Source organism: Solenopsis invicta, chromosome 2 (assembly GCF_016802725.1).
Source record: "Solenopsis invicta isolate M01_SB chromosome 2, UNIL_Sinv_3.0, whole genome shotgun sequence".
In the NCBI taxonomy this organism is placed as follows: Eukaryota; Metazoa; Arthropoda; class Insecta; order Hymenoptera; family Formicidae; genus Solenopsis; species Solenopsis invicta.
Window position 1 is genome coordinate 12,368,155 of NC_052665.1, and position 24,532 is coordinate 12,392,686.

At 39.2% G+C, this 24,532-nt stretch overlaps 1 protein-coding gene across 1 annotated transcript in view; it reads left to right on the forward strand.

The window, feature by feature from the left end:
* The first annotated feature begins 5,278 nt into the window (after positions 1 to 5,278).
* Positions 5,279 to 24,532, forward strand: part of LOC105196769 — a 42,281-nt gene continuing 23,027 nt past the window's right edge. The window contains exon 1 of the mRNA XM_011162870.3: positions 5,279 to 7,052. Coding sequence (XP_011161172.2) covers positions 6,950 to 7,052 — 103 coding nt within the window. The 5' untranslated portion in view covers positions 5,279 to 6,949. The remainder of the gene's footprint in view (positions 7,053 to 24,532) is intronic.

A 24,532-nucleotide genomic window follows, 5' to 3' on the forward strand; every position in this document is an offset into this window, starting at 1 on the left:
AGACATCCGCACGCGCAAGCTGCAAGCGAATTTTATTTCAGGACGAAAAAAACGTTGCCTTCTGTCTTTGTGCCTCTGGGGAATCGGACCAGTGCGGATCATTCGCACACAACGACCGACGGTAACCAGGAATCAGATATTTTTGGAGCTTCTCGTTTCGCTTTGTCGTCTCCTTCGTTCGTATGGCGAGTCATGCACGACCGCATTTTTTTTTCGTTGCAACATGCCTCGAGGGAGATAAAAATATTTTCCGAAAGCTTCTTTATTATCAGTGTCCAGAGCGCAAAGATAAACGCTGCTTGCTGCCGGTGAAATTCCAATGAGTAAGTACGTCCGGCGGCTGTGGCGGACGCGCGCGGAATATTACTATGATGGTCACGATCGATGAACTATCTAACATCGTGTTATGCGATCACCGATACACACCGCCCCGATATGGCTCGACGCGCCGTTCAATTATACCTTGTTCCAATGCGATCGACTATACACCGATTTGTTTCGTTAACGACCTGGTTTTCTAGCAAAACAGCAATCAATGTAAAGTAGTTCCAAATCATAAGATCTTCGTCGTAATTAAATGGAAAATAATAAAATTGATGAAGAATATTTTGTTATACAAAGTGATTCAAATTTAAATGTCATTCGGAAGTAGGATCAACATATAAACTAACAATAAAAAAAATTTTTTTAGCGCCATGGAGAAAAATAATTTACTACACAAAATAAACGATTATGTATTATACTGCAGTATATATATATATATATATATATATATATATATATATATATCACAAAATTTAGTTAAAAAAAATACCTTAAAAAATTTTTATTTAAAAAAAGAATTATTCACACAAAAAACAATTTTTAATTTACGTATATTTTTATTCTTAAATGCTATTTGTTTTTATTTAAGTATGAAATGCTCTCTTTACTTACAACTGTTCATTTACATCAATAATAAATAAATCTGTGCAAAGGATAATATATTTTATTCTTAGGATCGTATTCTTGTTTCTAAAATTATATTGTTTTCACGACAAGCTCAATTACATTATTTGAAACCTATTTATTCTTGGATTAAGAATTACATATTTAAAAATGTACTCGACTTATATTCAAAGTTTACTTGTTTCGTATTCACGGGCAACAGTGTATATGACAACCCGGTGGATCTCAGTATCAAGCAAGATAATTCATCTTCTGTTTGAAAAAGAGTTTGGTTATTACAAGTAAAAATAATGGAGTTGACAGAAGTGAAAATTACTGGCATTGCGTTTTGTTTCTTCTACCAGTAAAACCAGTTGACGATCTCAAATATTCCGAAACGTCATAAAGATTTTTAGATTTAAAATTACAGACATTTCGGCGTTACCATAAGATGTAGTAACATTACAGAAATAAATTTTTAGTTTAGGTAAAAAGTTAATAAATTAAAGTTTATGTTTTTAAAAAATAATTAGTTAAAGTTAAAAATTAAATCATTTAAAATTAACTAAGTTAAGTTAAAAGTTATTAACTTTATTATTTAACTTTTAATTTTTTAATCACTCAACCTAGTAAATAAATTACGAGAAATTGTAACGCGGTACGATGCAAAAAAATCTCCCTCGTTGCTGTAGTCTCGCCCAGCGAGAGAGACTTCGCATTACATGCACGCAGTCTCTGTTAAATGTCCCATTCGGGTTGTTGACCGCGCAGATAGGCGGCACACCGTGCGTCGTCTGGGCCTCCCCACTCTTCTCGGTCATTCTACTTGCCCAAGGCGCACGTGACCTACGCAGTGCACGTGCGCTTCAGGCAAGTTGAATGACCGAGGAGAGTGGGGAGGCCGACGTAGACGGTGCGCGGTCAACGACCCGAGTGGGGCATTTAACAGAGGCGGCGTGCACGTAATGCGAAGTCTCTCGCTGCGCGAGACTACTGCAACGATTTTTAGGGAGATATTCTTGCATCGTACCGCGTTACAAATTCTCGTAACTCATTTGCAAAGTTGGAAATTAAAAAATTAAATGTTAAATAATAAAGTTAATAGCTTTTAACTTAACTTTGTTAATTTTAAATAATTTAATTTTTAACTTTAACTAGTTATTTTTAAAACACATAAACTTTAATTTATTAACTTTTTACCTAAGATAAAAATTTATTTCTGTAATGTTACTACATCCTGCGATAATGTTGAAATGTCCGCAATTTTAAACCTGAAAATTTTTATGAAGTTTTGAACTATTTGAGATCGTCTACTGGTTTTACTAGTAGAAGAAACAAAACGCAACGCTAGTAATTTACATTTTTGCTAACTGCATTATTTTTACTAGTAATAACTAACCCATTTTTGGATCTGCTGTAGCGAATCTACTACCCACAAGCAACATGGGTGAAATGTGCAATGAATCCACCGCAGCAGATCCGCCCGCATTGAAGAAAAAGTAATCCTAATACAAGCATATTTAATATTGAACGGGCGCAATTCTATTTTTTAAATAAAGTAAAATTTGTTTTTATTTAAGAATATCTTTTTACTTTCTTTTAAAAATAATTTATTTTTAAACGAAGATTATTTTTGATGCTATTCTAAGCATAAAATATTCTTAGATGGAAGCATTTATGCATTTTTTTAAGAATACATTTTTTGTGTGTTTACTTGATTCTAATAGTTAATTTACTTGCAGTCATGTTAAACATTTTTTAATTGTATGTAAATAAAATAAAGATATAATTTCTAATCAAATAATTTTTTTTATGTTTTAGAAAATATTTTTTATGCATTTATACTCGTATAATTTTTTATATGCTTAGAGATGTAATTTAATATTGATACACGTCTAAGCGTTTGACGCAAGTACACGCATAAATTTAATTTAATGCATAAAAATGCGAGTGCGTAAAAGTTACTACAGATTACACACTTGGATTTACAGTATATAAGCCTATATGTAATCAAAACTTGTTATTTATATCTTTGATCGAATTTTCTACGGTTTTTTTTGTAAAACGGCCGCACGAATCTGTATTATTCTATTCTCTCTCTCTCTCTCTCTCTCTCTCTTTCTTTCTTTCACACACACACTTCTTTAATCGTCCCTACGAGTACACGTGGTGTCTTTTTCGTGAAATAGCCCTCTCGCCCTCCGAATCTCGGATTCTGGTCCCCGCATTATAACGCACGAAACTTCGCGCTAATACTTTGTCGCCGTTATTGCATGCGAACGAATCGCGTGACACTTTTCGAAGTTTTATGGTGTTCGAGTTCTGACACGGGGCAATATAAGGGGCGATTCCCAGCGCATAATGCGGTCGATAGTAGCATACGGTTACTTTCTGCAGTAGGGCGCTTTTGTTCGCTCGCGTAGCAGAGTTCCGTTGCACTCCCAAATAGATTTTCGAGGAAAGAAGATGAGATCGTCCCGCTCGACCGAGTGGGAGAGCGAACTGAGTCACGCGAGTATATTCCTTGCTCGTAAGAAAAAAAAAATGACAATATTCTTGTCTCGGAGCTTCACTTCGTGAAAGGTTTTTTCCGCAAAACGTAAACCATTTTGCTCGCGATCGTGACAATTACACGAGATTTTTTTTACACACGGTGTGCTTGATTGCCCAGACAGAAGCTGAATGGTAGCCATTACATCGCGGATAGTAAAGGCACTTAACGGTGAAAGTGTGTCACTACATTTTTAATTTGCACTTTATCGTCATAGATCAGCGGTCTCGAAACCTTCGCACGTCATAGACTGAGATCGAGTTCCCGCATCCTGCGTCCCGGCGGCAAAAGAGATTGAAAAAATCAGTTTCCGTATCCTTTCTTGAGATGGAAAGGCAAATAGACGTTTATCGCATAGGCAATATTACAATTGCAAATCGAAACGAATACATCCATAGAGAAGACTTCTGAATTCAATGATATTACTTTCTATATATCATGAAATAAGATTAATGTAAGGACAATTATAATTATTGTTGGAAGAAGAATATTTTATTCTTACACTCAGAGAAAAGTTATGTTTAAACAAATAAAATTATTTTTTTAAGTTGAAGTAAAAATATCTTTGAAGACAGTAATAATTTATTTGATTTCAAAAAATAAAACGCTATTAGATTTTTTAAAAATAAATAAATTATTTGTTCGAATTACTTGTTTAATTTAAACAAATAATTCAAAAAAAGTACTGACAAAAGTGTAAGAAATAATTTATATGGGTTACTCTTACCTCAAGGAAATAAGTCGATCTTATTTAATTCGTTGAAGGAAAATAGAAATTATCGATCTAATCTCAATATTACTCCACTTTTATCCCGCATAAGGTTGCAATAAAATTAAGCACGTCAAAAATATTCTTAGTCTTGTTATTAAAAATTCTCTCTGAAAGGATATTAACAACATTAAGAAACTTTGGATACAAGAATAATTGTGCTCTTTATCAATAGCAAAATAGTAAAGTTTTGAATAACATCTACGATCAATACAGTTTCCAATGTCAAATTTTAACTCATAGTATAACATAAATAAGAAGCAAAAGAGTCCGAGATTAGCTTTTCTGTCTTAAGTATTTATAACACTGGCTTTACAAAAACAGATTAAACTTTATCTGAATGCAAAAAGTGTGTTGTGCAATTATAAAATTATCAATTACATTTAAGAAACTAAATAAGAATTAATAATTTATTAAATAAATATATAACAATAATTTAACATAAATAATAAATAAAAATAAAAATTAACTATGAAAATAATTTTAACAAAAAAAATTATACGCCTAATTATGCGCGTTTTATTTCGATACCTAAAAGCTATCTTTATACTTAATTAAATAAATGAAATTGATGATAAAATGCTTATACATATATGCTGACTAGTTATGTATTTTATCTCATCTTTCGCGATAAAATCCGCTTCTAGACTTTTACACAGCATGCTTCTACATGATCGCGGTTTTAATTCAGAAGATTAATGAGATCAATAATATCAATTTCTAAGAGACGGCATTTATCATTGTTATACGCTGGAAAAAAATTATACAAATATTCACGTCGTCCCGTGAAGGTTGCACGCGTAAACACGATTAAAGGTTTACAAGGGTTGTGCGTGCCTCTCTCTTCTTTCCTCTCTCTCTCTCTCTCTCTCTCTCTCTCTCGCTCTCTCTCTTTCTTTCTCTCTATCTATCTATCTCTACCTCTATCTCTATCTCTTTCTCGAATCCCAGGGAGAGAGGAGGATAACCGACGCAGATGACGGGTAGTGGGGGGACTAGGCGAGCGAGTAGGGTAACACGATGCGTTCTCTCGTTAGCCGAGTTCGTTCAGCGATCAGTTGTTCGCCGCGCGCGCGCCGAGCTGTCACGTCATTAACGTTTCGTCGTCGCTCAGCGCTCCCTCCAGTTCCGCGTGTTAACGCGCGTGCAGACTTCTGCCGGCGGTGGGCTGCCGCGAGGGGAAATCGATCACCACCCCTTCGAGGCTCACCACGAGGTACCACCACCACCACCACCACTACCACCACCAGTGATAACGCTCGCCGCGAGGTGAGACAGTCATTTCCGCCGGAGCGTCGACGTGAAGACGCCACAAGTGTGATAAACGACAAGAGTCTCGTAAAAGTTTGTTTGCCGTCGATTGATAATCGAGAAATTCAATTTCCAAGAGAAATCGCGATTCATTGACCGGGTGCGAGTGACATTTGTCTAGAAATATACATCGTTGATCGAGCAGCAAGAATTCGGTCCGACTCGATCATGCCACGTGCACGCTGGTAGTTCGAGAAGTGACACAGTGACGAATAGCGTTAACATTCGCGTTTGCCGATCTCTGAGCGATCAGCTCCACTCGGTTCGCCGAGTGCTCACCGAAAGTCACCGCGCGCGACGACGTGAGAGGCCGGAGCAGCGTGTCGCGCTTTCGAGTCGAAAGTCGCGTACGAGAAACTCTCTCACGACACAACACGACACTTATCAGCGCGTCGTGATAAAGCGGTGAGCTACGAAGAGGAGCGACGGAAAGTCTCGCAGGGACGAGGCGAATCGACGCGTCTCTCGCGAGAGCCGTAAACAGGTGACACAATTAAGTTTGGTCGGCCCGGCCGATTGGTCGGAGATCGGCGCGCGCGTTTCTCTTCTTTCGCGCTTCTCTTCTTCTTCTGCCTCGTCACGTGCGCGCGAGAGAAGCGCGGAGAAGCGTGCGGGACGATGGCCGAGCGGAGCAACAGCCGCCGCAACCGAATCATCGTCGTCGATCCCATCAAGCGCTCGGAAATGATCGCCGATCGTCGACGAAGTTGAGGGCCTTGTTTGCCACGCGAGAGTCGGCGGGCTTGTCAACGAATGGCTCGCAAACATCGCGCGACGAGTGCTGCTCTCGGCGATAATAGCTCGCGAATCGGAGCACACGTCCTTCCTGACACGCCGGGGACGCGCGGGGTCACGCGGCTCCCCCGTCGATCGAATTATTAAAAGAAAGAAGGAAAAGAAAAATACCGAGCGACGCCGATCGACAAGGAGGACGGACGGCCGAGTGTGTGGCTGCGAGTGGACGATAACGAGGCGGCGCGCAGAAGGAGCGTCGTCAGTGGAAAGGAGGTCTCGACCGGCGCCTCTTCATCGTCTCTCTCTCTCTCTCTCTCTCTCTCTCTCTCTCTCTTTGTCTTTGCTCTCGCTACGACGGGCACAGTTTGTTAGCCAATAAGACAATTAGTAACGATCGGCAGCTACTTCCTCGACCGGACTCCGGTTTGGCTCTCTCTCGTTCTCGAGTCGAAAAAACGAAAAGGAGCTAGCCTATATAGCTCCCCAAAAGCGGCTCTCCAACGTGTTGGCGAAAACCTCCGCGGGTTACAGAGCGTCGTCGAAGAAAAAACAGGATCGGGGATACAGTGATTTTCCATCGATCGGGTTATGTGCGAGTACGACGTCGATATGACCGGCGACGCGAATTGACGTTACGAAAGTGAGAGGTAGCGAAAATGATGCCGCCACCGCAGGTCGTGGGTGTGGTGCGGAAGCAACCGGGACAGCAGACTAACCCACGAATATCTCCCCTGGATCCGCAGGAGACCAAAATTAAAGGTAAGCTTCTGTTGTTCCAGAAATCATTTTTTTTTTTTTTAACGTAGATATATAGCTTTCTCTTGTCGCCAAATAATTGCGTACGACAGTATGAAAATATGTACAAGCAGAGTAACAATTACGGAGGAAGTATAAGACTAAAGCCTTCTGTAGTACAAACACGCGAATTCTTCGCCAAGTATGTTTAAATAATATATACACTTGCAGACAAATTTCATTCCCTTATTAAGAAAAATAATAACTCGATTTTTAACTTTCTTCTTTTTTTACGTAACCATTATCTTTGCATAAAATATTTTCTTAATAACAGTTAAAATATACTCTTAAAATATACTCATTATTAAAATTTACTTGAAAAAAAGATTTATTTTAAATAAACTTTTGTGCACGAAAAATATATACCTGAATTAAAATATTACTTATTTCATAAGGTTTTTTTAAGCATTAAGTTTATTTAAAATATATCTCAATTCTAATTAATACTTTAATCAAGAGTGTTTAGTTAAAACAAAAAGTCGATTTATTTTTTGCTTATTATTTTCTTCAATACAATTTTATGATATTCTTGAAAGAATCTGTATATTTTTTTAATGATAATATAAGTTTTTCTAAAATTTGTGATAAGTATATTTCAAGACAATTACTAAGAAAATATTTTTTGTTATAAATATAATTGTTACTTGTACTAGAAAAAGAAAAGTAAATTGAGTAATCGCTTTTCTTGGTAATAGAATTGATATCTTTTGTGTGTATGTATCAAGAAAGGAAAGCTTATTATTCTAGGAATCTTTTTGTATCATGTATCTTTTCTTGCCAACTATTGCATTCACATTTACGAGAGATATAAAGATCTTAAAAATATACGAATAATGCAAAATAACAATTACGAATGAAATATAAAATTACAAGATTCAATAACAACCATGTGAATTCCTTTCAATAACGTTTAAATAATTTATATGCATTAAAAAAGGAAAGTTTGTTATTCTGGGAACCTTTCTTATATCACGTATCTTTTCTCGTCAAACGTTATATACACATACACACACTATTTAATTTGTACTGTCAAACTTTATCCAATTAGATTTATTTTTAATTATTTTTATAAATCGCCATTTATCTTACTCAGTATATCGTTAACTTAAGTAAAACAATAGAATTAAACAACTGACCTCAAGAAACACAAAATTTTTTTAAATTTAGTTTATTATTTAGTAGGTACATACATTAATTGAAAGTAAGCGGTAATTACATTAGCAAATTATAGAAATGGATTGATTAGGTAAGATTTCTTTTAATAACATGTTTTGTGTTAAAATAATAAAGTAATAAATTTTGACATTTATAAAAGAGAAAAATAACAAATTATTATTTAATTCAAAACATTGATATAAGTTTAATACTCTAATATTTGACAGTGTATTTTTTCGAGAGTACACATTGATTGCGAGAAAAATATTTGGTGAGGTAATCAAACGTTTAATTAAATAGTGATTAAATGACTTTTATACTTACAATTGTTTAATATGTACTTGTTTAGACCAAACAATCTGAAGCCTGAATTGTTCGTAAACAAACAATTATTTTTATACGACTTTCAACCAAATGATTTGTTAAATGTAACTAACTTTTTGGTATGAGTAGTAACAAAATTTATTTCAATCACTATTTAACTAAACGTTTGATTAATATTTCTCTCAGTGTAGAAATCTTAATAAGTAAAGTAATAAAGTAGTAATAAAGAGCTGTATAAGCAGTATAATAATTACAAACAATGTATAAAACTAAAAGTTCCGATAACAAATACGCGGATTCTTTCTAATAATGTTTATATGCATTAAGAAAGGAAAGCCCCACGGATACATATTGAGCGTTAAATTAAAAAAAATTATCATCATTTGTTGCACCGGCAGCAAATCATTATACGACGCGATAGCGTATCAAATAGGTTAATTACCGTAGTAATTGAGCGAAAAATAGAGCTCTTCGTGGGCATCCGGTAATCACAAATTTTCCATTAATTTGGGACAACTCGTTTAACGATTACGACAAATTGGCACGCACATCCATCGCGTCAAATCGTTTTTTTCCTTGTAATCAACACAGTATGAAACTTTCCTCAGTTAATTTAATTTCCTATTCGGCATTAAAAGTAATTAATTTCAAACGCAAGCAAAGAGGAATCTTCCTCGCCAGAATGGAGCAACGCAGTTTGTCGTTTCGTTCAAGAACGCAAGCAAACCATTAAGATCCCTTTCGGGACTCCCCTCAGAAAGAGAGACGAGCAGGAAGATACCGGACCGAAAGAAGTCATGTTCATTGTGGCCAGGCTTGCGGGTTTCATTCTGTAAATAGACGGTTGAAAGACGTAAACTCTCACGCGGGACATTCATCCCCGCGGGTCTGCACTCGTCATGCCATATTATATTATTATCGATATTATGATTCATTGGAATGTTATTGTTACAACGAATTGAGGCAATCTTATTGAGACTGTAATAAGAGTTTGGCCTTAGCGTTCCGTGAAATCCGGGCTGGTGGAGTTCTTTCGCTCTCTGTTCCGACTGCATTATCGATCTCGTCAATATCTCCTTCCTACTCTCTTTGAATAATGTTTTATCGGCACTTATGATCCGACTAACGCGAAATTGATTCATGTCCGAGTAAGAGGTGCTTAAAAGTATCGGTTTATCATCGCCGCTAGTCGAACCGCATCACGTGAGAATCCTCGTAATGTGACCCACAAACGTGGCAATTGAAGATTAAGTGGTTCGGTAGCGCCAGCTTGTTTACTCTATTATGCCGATCAGTCGAGCCGACGCCTTATGGCTTCGTTAACAATTATGTTAATGGGACAGCGACATGTTGCAGTAACGGTGCGTATGTATGTGTGATTTGATATGAACAGATGAGCAATTTGATAAAAAACGATTGTAAATATGTTTTAGCATCTTTCTTTAAATGCACCGTCAGGTTTCAGTCAATTATAAATCATTTATCTCAAGTTCTTTTCATTTTTATTCAGGGTTGGCAGAATTTCACATTTTTCGGAAAAAATCCGTGCCAGTAAAAACTGGTAAAAACTTTCTATTGGTTTTTGCTATTAAAAACGATAAAATAAACGGCAAATAATGAGAGAGTATTATCGATGGAAAAAGGCTTTTACAATTTAAATTTTACGCAAAGTAAAATCCGTGATCAATAAGAATCGACGTAACAAATAAATTATTATTCCGTTATAAAATGTTAAATAGTAATTGCAGAACAGATTAGTGAAGGTGACAAATTTTAATTACTATAATGTTTTTGTCATAAAATTAAAAATTAATATAAAATTTTATAGCACTTATATGTTCAAAGTTTTTGTTTAAAAAAGGTATTTTACAAATTAATTAAAATTAAAAAGTCTTTGTTATTATAAGATTTTATTATTAATAATTTATTACTGTCGGTTGTTTTCATTTTTTTTTATGATTTACTAATTTACTAATTACACTTTATCATAATGATTTACTAATTAAAGCAAAAATATTTTATACCATAAAGCTATATATACATATTTTAATTTTTCATATTACTCATTTTTTGCCAGTTTATTCTATTGGATAAAATCCACGATAGTAACTGAAATGTACCATGGTTTTTTCTACTCACTGGATTCTTTTGGCCATCCCTGATTTTATTGAGGCATATAATTCTTAAATATAATAGACTTTTTGAAATAACTTGATTTTATACATGTCCTTTTCCCCAGAATTCTAAAATGACACAAAGTAAAAGAATTTTCAGTTAATCATAATTTATTAATCTCGAATTTTTTAAATTTATATTGCTGCACATAATTCCCAGAAAATAAAGACTTTCTGAAATAGCTTAATCTCATATTATACATATGTCCCTTGCCCTCGAATTCTAAAATAATATAAACAAATAATACATCGAAATTTCCAAGGAAACCAAATTCGCGAGTTTTTAACGTTTCCTACAAATATATTAGACTTGAGGTCTGTCTGGCCGGCGCAACATTTGAAAAGGCCTTTTAGAAGCCCGTCTCGTTCGCACGCGATTGACAATTCGTGCTCCGTAATCCGGTATCTGGGCTACTGTGGTAACGGGATACTTTTACGTGGTCATCCATCCACTCTGCGGGGAACGTGAAAACGAACTCTCTAGCAAGCGGAAAACATATTTCTGGATAACAGAAATACATGCAACACACTGCAAAGTGTATGTTAAATCTTAGGAAAGCGAAAATAAAAGACCAGCTGCAATTATGATACTTATTATTTGTCATTGACTCATCCTTACTGCACGCAAAGAGAATTTTCTCTTAGAATCTATCTTTAAAATCGTGGTAATTATGAGTATAACATGGTATTTTGAACAACTTTATGTGATCTATTAATATCTACCATAATAAAATATTAAAAAATTTATTGTAAAATTTTATTAAAATTATAATAAAGTCGCCAATAGCCCTCCTAAGACAGCATCTCATTATTTTATGGAAACTAAACGTGCACAGCATTAATACTAATAAAAACATGATCTGCTTAGATAATTATAAAAATAAAAATCCATAATTCATACGTTCTTACATTGGCTTCTTTCTGTTCTAAAAACGAAATCTTGAAAAGCAAAAATAAAATTTGCACTATTTTTTCTAACAAATTGCACATTTTAAACTATAGTGAATATATTATTGATTATTAGATTATTTTATATATTTGTGGCTTCCTAATTTTGTACTGTTTATATTTGTTTTTTATATGCTCTTCGTAACATGATTTGAAACATAATCGCTGTAAAACGGACTACCTCTCTGTAAGAATAGACAATAACAACGAAATCTTCAACTACAAAAATAACAGATGTTTCATGAATTTTTTCATATTTTCTTTACAATATCTTAAGGTAGAAAAAATAATATTAGACACGATAAATTCACTAATAAAGTGTTAAAGAACGTATAAAATAGGAGAATTTTTAATTTTATAAACTTTGTTTAATACATAAAAATATATTTTATTACTTAGAGCCACTTCAACCAACTCCAATTAATTTTAATTAATAATTAACTTAATCAGCAGTGTTGTCAACATGAAAAAAAAACACTTTATTATTAGATCAAGACGTAAAATTCTCTTCGTTTCTCTTTACAATATATTTGATTGATCGTTGCACTTATGTATTTTATAGTTTTACTATAAATGAAATTATTAATTTTTTTATTATAATGAATACGAGCTGTTAGTAATATTGCTGCTCCAATTAATCGGCAATTAAAATTAATCGGAGTTGGTTGAAGTGGCCATTGGTTTATCAATTTATTTTATAGTTAACTCTTCTTATAAGGCCATGTCTGAACTCTACTATTACTGCCTACTGTGCCAGTGTTGGGGCCCAATTTTTCGGGTTATGTTGCGGAAACAATAATTATTACAAAATACGAAACAGTATTATAAAAATTAATAGAAGACACCTTCCAATTTGCTTGTTTATAATTTTATTTGTAGCTTGTGTTAAGAAATATTATCCGAAAACAAAGTGATATGCCAGTACTGGTAACTTTCCTCTGAGATTCTTCGAAGTTACCACGTTGCCTCGCGACTACCATGATTTTGAGAGGATAAATTCTAAGAAACAGTTCTCTCTATGCAGTAACGTGGCGCACAATTTGGACGATGACTGCATCTCAGATCGGCGTGATAACTTTAAACCCATATTACGCAGCGCCGAAAATGACGATGACGTCTCGTGCGCGGAAGTGCACGCAGAAATAGATCAAATTGTTCGACACGCCTCGCGCCGCACTGCAGGGTCGAATGTTTACCGAACTATGTAGCATATACATATAGGCGTAAGTTTTGATAAGATTACATAATCGCGCAATACTGTCTAAGGTAAACGTCGTGTATCAGTATCCGGCCGACAAATGTTTCGTAAAAATAAACGAAGCGGCCTTTTCCCGCCGCGTTTACAGCCGGACGAAATTACGCGCGGCCGGTCGGGTTAATTTTTTGTTCGACGCGAAACGAGATACCTAAATTCCTGACGGTTTACGGCGGGTCAAGAAACAGTAAAAAGAAAGCGGGCAGGCCTATCGCCGCGACGACGACGCGACGACGCGACGTGCCGGTTTTCACGGCCGCGCGTATCGACTTCGGTTTACCTCCCTGCGGGCTCGGGGCTATCGCCCGACGCGAGAGCGCAACAACCCTTTCTCTTCTAACGGAAATCTTATTAAAACTTACCGGATTTTCCGTTTCATTGCACATTCGACAAACGCGGTTACAACATCGGCGCACGCGGCCAATCCCGTCGTTGCGAAACCGCGCCATTACCTGCTCGATAGCGGCTTTATATTATAATTTCGACTGCAACACGCTCGCTCGTTAATTATCTCCCGGCACGAAGTGGCACGAGAAGTATCGTACTTATGCGTTTACAGAACGGAACGTTATGTAAGCTTTAATTAGCCTCAGTCGAAATCATTTTGATAATTCCCGAGCGACCAGGAAATATTTCCCCCGAGAGTTAATGAAACTCTTTCTCGCGCCACGTCTTCGCGTCACCTCTTTCTCTCCTCGATCCCCCGACTCGGCGGGGCGCGCGATTTTCGCGAAATAAGAGTCGAGGCCTCGGAGACACATAAAAGAGCTCATTGTTGCACGAAGGGGCACACTACAGCCGTGTAAATAGCCAATGGGATCCTTCAAAGTATCCACAAGACGCTCCGTCGACCTAAACGATGCGAGAGTTTCACATTTCTCGTTCTTCAGCGTCGTGCGGCGGGAAACTGGATTTCAAGGTGTTACAGGAGATGGTGGTGGCGGTCTTTTCGTCGCACCGTTGGTCATACGATTCGTCATTTTTAATTCGGCGGTTTCGACGATATTTGCAAAGAGAGAAACGCATCCGTATATAACGTTTGATTCGCGCTCGGCTCGTTTTTGCGCAGCGATCACGTCTCATTCTTTCTCTTTCTCTCTCTTCTTTTCTCTCTTCGGAGTCCGGACGACTTAAATTAGGGTCACAGTGCCGAATTAAGCACGGTCCACAAGTGCCATTCATGAGGAACTCGCCGCGACCGGGGATTAAGATATACACATGTAGATAAAGTCGGACCCCATCCGTATTCGAGTTTCTGCGATTCTCTAGGAATCCTTTTGATACTTGAGAATCCTCCTGAGAAATCCCTGGCTGGCATTACACGTTTCATGAAGTAATCCCCTAAGTATCGCTATTCAGAGGGCGAAATTGAGCTTGCGCGTCACGATGCAGAGACGCGGGTCTTGCGGTTAAAAAGGCTCAATTGAGCTAAGGGAGGCGAAAGAGGATCATTTCTGTCGACGTGCCCGACAGATCGGAAGAAGAAGAAAGCGCGCGCGCGAGAGAGAGAGAGAGAGAGAGAGAGAGAGAAAGGGAAAGAAAGAGAGCCTGCGTCACGAGTCTAAACAAATTACAACGGCGGTCGACTGCTCTCCTCGCACGAGCGCGAATAATAAATCGCGAATAATCGCGCGCGTATACCGGGTGTTCCGCTTGGGCGGATCGAACGCGGCGGACGCGACACACGGGGCTCGGGGGTTCGTGACTTAGCTGGTAGGCTCGATCAGGAGACTCGAATCTCGGCCACGAAAGACGCGCGTTTGCCTTTCACTAAATGCTCGCGCCTCGTTCTCTACGTATGTATTCGACATCCGCGGCAACCGTCTCGTGCCATTTAACGTAGCCGCTGCCATCGCGATCGGAACGCAAAGAATCAAGTTCGCTCGCTTCGGACGATGTTATTTTCTCTCGAGAGTGATACCGCGCTCTCTTCAAGATCAACGCGTGTATCGCGCGGCCTCGTGGACATTCTGCGCGTCGAGTGATGCATACATGCGCGCTCGGTATCTCGTTGCATTGCCTCGCTCCGCTCCGCTCGCTCCTTATCACGCCTGCGGGCGATAACACATCCGGAGTTACACGACGTTTGTTACGGAGTTCCGATTGTCGAGCGTTACTCGTCATAGTTGTGCCCGTATATGTGTATATATATATATATATATATATATATATATATATATATATATATGTATATATATATAAAAAAAACAGTTTTACACCTTCCAAGATAAAGTAAAGACATATTTTGCGCATTACTTTTATTGCTTTGATTAATTTAATCTCCAAGATACCAGCGCAGATTTTTGCGAGCACTATCAGTCGATTGATATCACCGTTCGAGTGAATCATCGTTGTGCTGACTATTACGAATGTCTCGGATCGTCTTCGCACGTCTTCGCCTCGACCTCGGACGTTACGGCGAAATCGCATCTCAAGCTGGATTTCTGCGATTGCCTGCATTGCCTCGAACCGGGTTCTGCTTCCCCGATTCTAACCAGTCCTGTCGGAGAAAAGCGGTTGTGAAAATGTGTTTTGCAGAGCCGTACCCGTCTGATTCAAGATCTGCTATCGTGACTATCGCGTATTTTTTCACAATTTGAATCCTTTGTACATATCATTCGTCCTTTTTTACTTAAATCGTACATTTCGCAGGGGCGACAGCAACTGACTCGATGAATGATTTATACTAGCAAGATCACTTTCGATTCGCACCCTAACAACACAAGATATTGCACGAATATTCTAGAATATTCATAATACCATACGAATATTTGTACAATATTGTACATACATTCGTATGACATCGTATGCTGCTAAGGCAGCGGCTTTCAGCGTCATCTTGACGATTTCTCTCCGACCGAGTGCGACACTAAGATACTTTTTCTGGGCGCACGTGTCTCATCTTCTCGCACACAAATTAATTAGCGCCGAGGGGAATGCTGTCTTGTCTCTCAAGTGGATGTAATTAGATGCCCTCAGCTGTGTCACGTCATAAAGAGGACCATAGAAGACAGCGCCGTGTCATCAACACAGCAACGAAGAAAAAAAAATCGTTTCGACGAAGCGACGAGAGAAACCAGACTTAAAACGTAATGCTGTTCAATTTTAGGACTTGCGGACAATCACGCACATTCCGCAAAGCGCTCTAGTCTCTAATTTATTGCGTAATATTGTTCGCCGCTTAACTATGCAGATCAAGCAGATGACGGCGTATCGGAGTGTCGGCTCGATAATGACCAGATACAGAGACGATAAAGGGGATGAAACAGAAGAACCATTTAATAGCGCTCATCCGAACTCATCGGCGTGAGAGAAGAGGGTCGAAATAATCTTTCTATCTCCGTCCCGAACAGCTGACGAGAATAATGTCCGCGTCGGACAGGAAATGGTCCTCCCCCCTGTGTGTGTGTATGTGTGCGTCAGATACAGGAACGACTCGTGTTCTTTCATTCTACTCAATCGTGCGACAGTGACAAACATACGCGCGGGGAAAAAGCTACATGGGCAGCTCGAGTTGATAGAACAAAGAAGGCTCCAGTTTCGTTGCGAAGCAAAGAGAGAGACGACAGAGCATCTGGTTCTGGAAAGTATCTAATTAAAAAAATAAAGGGAAAAAGAAAACAATGAAAGAAGGTCCACCAGACCTCGAGAGATGCAGTTGCAGCCACTTTACGTACAGTAGCAACGTTCAATGACCTCTCGGATGATCCTTGATTATTTTCACAATAGCTGAAGGCGATTATCGCATAATTTGTATACTTTAATTCGAATACTCCAACAGGTGAAAAGCAACTGGGAATTTTTGAAACAAATCTTTTATTTCGGAATTTTTACATCTGTCTCCGGCAAGGGAAACGCATTGTCAACAAGAAGCCAGATGTGGGAGAGCAGCTGACCGGTGCGCTCGGAAAACGACTACCTGGGAAAAAGAAGGAAACAACGATCGTTCGTGACGCGAGAGAGAAAACGTGACGCTGTAAAGCTCAGCGATGAAAGAGGTAGCAACGGTACGACAGCAGCTTTGGTATTCGTGGGACGGAAGTCGACGTTATACAGACGAGATATAGTCGTCGCTGGTGGCAGGAGAGACGGACCTACGCTATTCTCGCGGTCGCGAGAACGACAGCGAACGGTGAATCGATGATACACGAGACGAGCGAGCGAGAAAGGACATGGCGCAGCGCGTAAGGCGAATTGGACGAGGACGGAGCACCAGCCAGGGCGTTGCACCGTTTGCTGTGACCCAGTGTTCTCTGCGAGCGCCGCGCTCCGCGTTTAGGCCTCTCTTTCTCTCTCTTTCTCTCTCTCTCTCTCTCTCTCTCTCTCTCTCTCTCTCTGTAACCGTATTTCTACACTTGCTTTTCTCCTTTGGGACTCTTATCCCGTCGACAACAAACCACATTTTTAAAATTTTGCCAAGACAACCGTACAACTCGCACAATCATTATCTCCGTCGTTTGATCAATACTCTACTTTTAGCGGAACACGAAAATAATAGCCGGAACTAGTTCGCTAGTCTGACGAATTGCCATAGCAAAAATATATTTAAATCGAAATATTCTATCCATGTATACACATAGAAATATATCAATTCTATTGCTAACAAGAGTACTTACAAAATTTGTTCTTAGGAAAAAACTGAAAAAAATCTGTGAAAAATTGATTTTAAAAACCAGATTTTTAGTCTTTAAAACTGTAAAAGAAATGTAATATTTGTTTATTCCATAATTTTTATTGCTATCAGAATGTTGAAAACAATAAAAACTATTTCAAATAGGCAATGTTGTTGCAACTTATTTTTACGAGTGTTTTAATTCATCAAAAAAATCTTACGAACTTACGCGCATAATAATACAGTTTTCTCTACTAAAGTCAGTATATAAAATAATATACAACGAATTACATGAAAAGAAAAGAATAGGAAAGTGTTTTTACATCCTAATTGAGATGAAGTACGCATATCCTATTAATCACGAAAGAATCAGATCGCTTAAGTAACGTCCGCATATCTGTACACACGTCTCATGAAATGGCAGAAAATTATTTCACAAGTAATGAATGCAATTTCTCTTTTAATCGTACGAGGCACATGTAACAAGTGCGAATGTATTAAAAGACTCGCGCGAGGGGCGTTTTTATCAATGTCAATCGAGCTTCTTACACAAACTCTCTCAAGTGCTCGTTCTGTCAGCGAGGCTGTGCTGGAATCCGTCGTTATATTTTTTATTAGTTATCTAGCCTGATATCCAACTACATTGATAAGAGGAACGGTTACGACGATGCCCACACTCATGTTACGCACACGCTCATTTCGCTCTTCCTCCCATTTATAATAATTTCCTTTGCGTATAATATGAGCACGATGACCGACACGCAAAGATCTGCATGTATTTTTTGTTCTATTTAGATATATAGGTCATATCTCAAAATATTATCAAAAATATAAAAAATTTATAGAATATTTTAATATCATGTTTGAGTATCCTGGTAAAAAAAATTTTTATGTATAATTATATATGGTTATAGATAATTATATATAATTATATAAGAAAAATTTTTTACCGGAATCTGTATAAAATTTGAGCACAAAATTCACTTATTAGTTTAAAAGTTACTTAATTTTTTGTTTACTTTTGATTCTCTTATGTAAGATTACGTTTTACAATACTTATTTGATGGGAAAATAATATGATCAATTAAATCAAAATTTTTATATTTACTAATAAAATTTGAATAAATATTTGTGCGAAAGTTTATTTAGATCCACTCACTCGGTTAAAAGTTATTTATTTAAAACTGCAGCAAAATATAATAATTTTTGCTGCTAAAACCATTATAAATCAAATGTTTCATTGTTTTCTTCTTTGAAGCTAATTTTAAGGCCAAAATTCCAGCATTTATAATCAATATTTTTTGTTGTTGATGAATAAAAAATAATAAAATAAAAAAAAATAAAATAAAAATAAACCTAGAGAAGCCTTCAGTTATTAAATTTCGATAACTTGGAGTTTGTATTGTACAGCTGAAACATTCTTAATTCTATAATTTATAATTCTATATTACAGTTTTAAAATGACTGGTGAAAATCGTAAAAGAAATTTACTGTAGAAATAAAATATCTCTCTGGGTAAATCTTTTCTCTTTTCAACGGATGAAACAAAATTGTGTGGAACCGAATAGCATTTTCTCTTCCGTGCCGGAAAGAGACGGTAAAAGGGATCTCACGACGTTTCTGCTTAGGCGGACACGCACGAAGGAGCTCCGTTGAACCCATGGGAGCGGTAACAACGTAATTATAGAGTTAGGCGCGTTACATCGAATCGTAATCGCACGATTGCATCGAAGTTTCATTCCGCTCTTTACGCTCCTTGGCTTTATGCGACGCGCGGCGGGTGGCATTTCCGTTGGACGCTTCTCAGCACCTCTAAATTGCTGGATCAAATTTCGGAATAGGCGGCTAATCGGACCACCGGATCCTCGAACACGGCGCGACTTCCTCTTTCACACAGCGCGCACGCATGATTTTCGAGAAATTCAACTTTCGACCTAGATTGAATTACACGCGCGCGCAGAACCGCCGCCGCGCCAGCGCCGCGCCGCGCCGCTTATTAAATCCCAAGTGCGTTATCTCGATTATTACGTAGCCTTCTTGATTTCTCATTACATGCATCGCGCTGACCCAGAACTATCCGATTGCGCTCGAATCCATTAATTCTCGTTACGAGTACCGGGATATAACGTGTCGGCTAATCCGATATATCGCGCTCGAGACTACGCTCCTTGCGAAGCAACGACGCAATATCCAGATGTACAATATTTTCACAAGCATTTCATTAATCATATTCTCCTCGTGCGGAGAATGTTTTGATAAATCTGGTATATTATACAATGTGAAAGAAGATCATATGAAATCGTATTTATTCCTTTCTAACTTCTCTCTGACGTCTCTCGAAATCTCTTTCGCTTCCGCGCTTTCTTTCATCGCGGTTATTTACGCTGTATAGACGCGTCAACGAGCTAGATCACACTCGTTCCCTATCCTCACTGTCAAAATAAATGGTCGCCGCCGTCGGAAGTTGCGTTCACCTTGGCCCTTCCTCTCGAGAGAACCAGAATCGGCCGCAGAAACTGGTCTTCCCGGCTTGCGTGTCCTGGAAAAATGTCCTGCACGATGGTGCACGTGTGTGTCGGCACTTATGCTCGTGTCGCGCGTGCTGGCTTTCGCAGCCTGCAGGCAGCACACACCGGTATTTATCGTCGAAGCGATAGCTTTACTGGAAAATATTCTTCTCGTAAACGCGCCGTGCCCATGGAGAGCGTAGTACACCACGGCGGAGGTCAGCAACCCCTCGTTTCGTAATCCAAATAACGTACGCGACACCCCTACGATGCTGATAGTCACGCGATGTTAGTGACGCCAGCTGTTACCAGCACGAGTACGACCCCCGTGCGCGAGAAAAGGTTCGCTCGAAGACGATTCGACAAGACCGTGTCAACCCTTTTGCCATTGCAACGGAATGTACGACGCAACCTTTGAATAAAATTCAATCGTGGCGCTCGAAAGGGAAATCTCGCACGCCCACAGTAAGCCGTTTACCTTCCTCTGCCGCCGCAGTCCGCGATATTTTTACACCTTGCGATATAAAACTTCTTGTAAGGGTATCGATCGTTATTGCTACGACGTAACGTTAACAAATGATGTAATGGGAGTTGCGTTTAAAGCAAAAATTATTATGACATTGCTCAAGTACGCACGTGTCTGCATAGTATCTGCAGATTTACATAAAGTTATGTAACTTGAATATTTTTTGTAGCAAAATGGAATTTAATTATTTTTATCAGATAAATGTACGCCCACAGACATATTTCTAGATCTAATGCTACTTCTACACGGAAAGAACGCAAAATATTTAGCAGAATACAGATTTGAAAATAATTTTATCGCGCCATCAAAATAATTATGGCGGATGTTCAGGCATGATGAATAATGCTGCGAAAAAATTTTGACATTCTAGCGATTCAGTTTGAGAGTCCAACATAATTATTTTGATGGCCTAACAAAATTATTTTCAAATCTCGATTCAACTAAATTTTTAGATACTTTAGCAAAACCGTTGTTTCCGTGTATGTGTTACTGTTATCTCAAGACAATAAGCCAATCTTAGTTAATTTGATAGATTAAGAAATAAGAATTATCGATCTCATCGTAATATTACTTTACTTTTATACTCGATGAGATTGCAATAGGATGAAGTACGTCAAGAATATATTTTTAGTCTTGTTATTAAAAATCCTTTCTGAGAGAGTAGCGAATCAAGTAATACAAAATTATTTCACGACGCGTATTGTGTTCCGTTGCATCAAGGTAGCTCATTGTAAAAAGCAGATGAATGAAGTCGTTCAGGAATTGGTCGACTAACGGTCACAACATATACAACATCCGGTACCTCTAGGGTTCAATTAGGTGCCGTCGAGGCGCGACATAATCCCCATATCGTATTACACCCTACGTCGTACCCTCTGGCGAAGGATAAAAAAAAAAGAAAAAGTCGCGAAAGACGATGCGAAGAGTCGCACGAGGAAAAATCGTCCTGCAGCAATACAGATCGATCGTCTTCGCGTGAAAACTCGTCTTCCTATCCTTTTAGATCGCTCGGTGGACTCGCGGCGCGATAAGAAGCGCTTCGGGGGGGCCCCGAGTGGGCCCTACTCCAGCCGCGGCGGGACCGGTGCAACAATTAATTTCCAAAGGAAAGAGTTACGAAGCCGTCTGTGTATCTCCTTGGAGGGTCGACCCATCTGGAATCAAGGGACAAAATCACCGTAATGGCGGCGCAACCCTTCGGCCAGCTGTGCGTCACAATGGTCGTCACGAAAAATCGTGCGACAATGTTATCTCGATCTGCTCTCTCGCATTGTAGGGTCGTGCCGGAATTGAGTCGTCAAGCAATCGGGTTAAGGGGCCTTCCTTTGTCGAATGACGAGAAATCTTTCGTACGAGAGGAAAAATCTGTTTTTTCCACCTCTCTCCTTTGCCCTGCTCTTCAAAGTGCAATCAAATGGGCAGCGCGGTTTCTTTTCGCAGATTTTCCCCCTCCTCATTGTATCGCGATCGATTGCATCTCGACGAGAATAAGTTATTTGACGCGATTACAAGACCGCTGTGGTAAATCGAAATCATTTACAATGGCGCCAACAATTTAGCCTCGTTCGCTATTGGTGATGAAAGGAATTCGGCACAAAGCAGAGGTTTGGCTTCCACATGAAAGCAAACAAGCACGCACCCCTTTCCGGTCCGCGAGCTTTCTAATGTCGCGTTGTAGAGGCAAGAGACTGGCCAAGAGAGAGAGAGAGAGAGAGAGAAAGGAAGTGAAAAGGAGAGCGAGAGAAGCAAAGAACATTTTGGTCGAGTAATTCCTAAAAGAAAAGAAAAGGGTTCACAGAGGCTAAACGCGGAACCGGTCTTCCACGACGGCGCCGTTTAGTTCGCGCGCGCTGCGGAAGCTTGCATCGCGTCGTGTCGCGTCGCGCGGCTCGATTCGATTTCCATTAGAGTCCGACGATGATGTTTACTTAGCTTCGGGTCGTTGTCACGCGGCCGGGAGAGGAGAGACAGAAAAACGGCGACACTGGAGTCGGGGGATGAGAGAGTGAACGAGTACGCGAGAGAGGGAGAATGCCATGGATCACGTACGAGAAATCCGGAGAGAGAAAGAGTGTGTGCGAGAGTGAGAGAGAGGAAGGGATGGAAAAACGGAATCAGGTTTCTACCTTTATAGGCCTGCGTTTGCGTCGCGTTCTGTGCCACATGCCTCCCGTGTGTGTGCGCCTCCTTTCCTTCCTTCCTCCTTGCACGGATGCAGAGAAGGAGCGTACAGGCGACAGAAAACCATAATCACTGACAAAAGGGCCTCGGAGGCACCATAGCGTGCAGCAAGCAGCTACAGAGACAAGACGAGCTTTCGCACCCCTTTCTCACGCGCGACACCTCGACACCACGAGGAGGATCTGTCTTTTTACGAGGGCTCCGCCGTTCCGCGCCGCGCCGTCCGGAGTCCTCGGATGAGATGCCCCGAGGGTAGGCTCGAGAGAGGGTCTCGGGATTCGGGAAGAGGCGGCACGGCGACCAGTTGCCGGCTACCCGCTTTTCGTATCGCGGAAAATTGATTTATCCGCGCAGGCACCTCCCGACCTTTTCTTAACTTCTCTATGGGAAAGCGAGCGCCGCCGCCGCCGCCGCCGCTGTCGTCGTTGTCGTCCCCTGCAAGCGCGCGAAAGGAGAGTTTTCGCGAGTTTCACGTCAGAAGGACGACGATACCATTGAAGAGTAATATTGGGACGAACACCTTGTCTCAGACGGTTACAGAAAAATACAAACGCTTCATCTTTACGACGGAACGTTGAAAGAATCACAATCGCAGGACACACACCTAATTTATGAAAGGGCCACGATACGGACTGTGAAAGTCAATTCATTTCGAGCCCCTCGCGAGAGCGCGAGCGCCTGGACAGAAATGCCTCCGTGCAGTTTGTATGGAAATTTACCGGTCGGAAAATGACCGTGTCGAAAGCCTCGGCAAACGGGGCTTCTTCATTGGCGTAACGTATGCATCGCCACGCTCTTCCGTTCTCTTCCCAGCGAAACGGCGTGTCCGACATTATCGGTATCGGTATCGGTATCGGCGTAATCGTGCCAAAGGGCATACAACGGGGTGGTTAGTACGATCGTTAACAAGACGGCGTATAGATCGCCGAGATTGCATCCCTGCAGCTCCCACTGTAATCTCCCAATAATCCCTCGATTATTATGCAATATAAGATGATCCATGCGAAATGTTTCGAGTCATGATTCTTTCAGCCACAGATAGCAGAGTTTTAAAATGAGAAATAAATGTTGATTTGTTCGAAGATGGAATTACAGGTTCTTGTTTACAACAATTATAAATGATTCAATTACAATTTTAATAAATTGTTATAATTTTTAATAATTAGATAATAAAAATTAAGTTGTTTTAAAATCTTGTAAATTATATATCAAATTATTTTAAATAAATTATAGATTTTAAAACTGCAATATGAAAAATCCCAATTAGTTTCAATATTACAGTTAAAGACGCATTTAACATTTTATAATGGAATATTATATAAGCTTTCTTTTACCATTACAAAGTTTATCGCAGTGACCAAATATTTTTACTTGCGAATAAAATTGAGATAATATTTGAGAGAATTAAAACAAACAGTCTCCGTATGTTTTCATTTACATATACTTCGACACACGTAAATGATGCGAACAAAGAAAAAATAAAGCGCTACTTCCTTAATTAACTGAGTAACTGTGTCTCGTTGCATAAGCTTGATCCCACACAAATTTGCACGTAACGTTTAAACGTACAAGTTCGTATCGACCTTACCAAACTGAATTGCAAATCAAGCTGTAATTATCGCATGAATAACCTTTTTGCGCTAAAAATAAGATAAAGGTCGGACAAAACTAGTCACGTGAATCGTCACACAACATCCAGCTTGTCAAGCGTGAAGAGCGTTTACGTGAGGTTGTCAAAAGCAAAACTCGATATGGTCCTCTA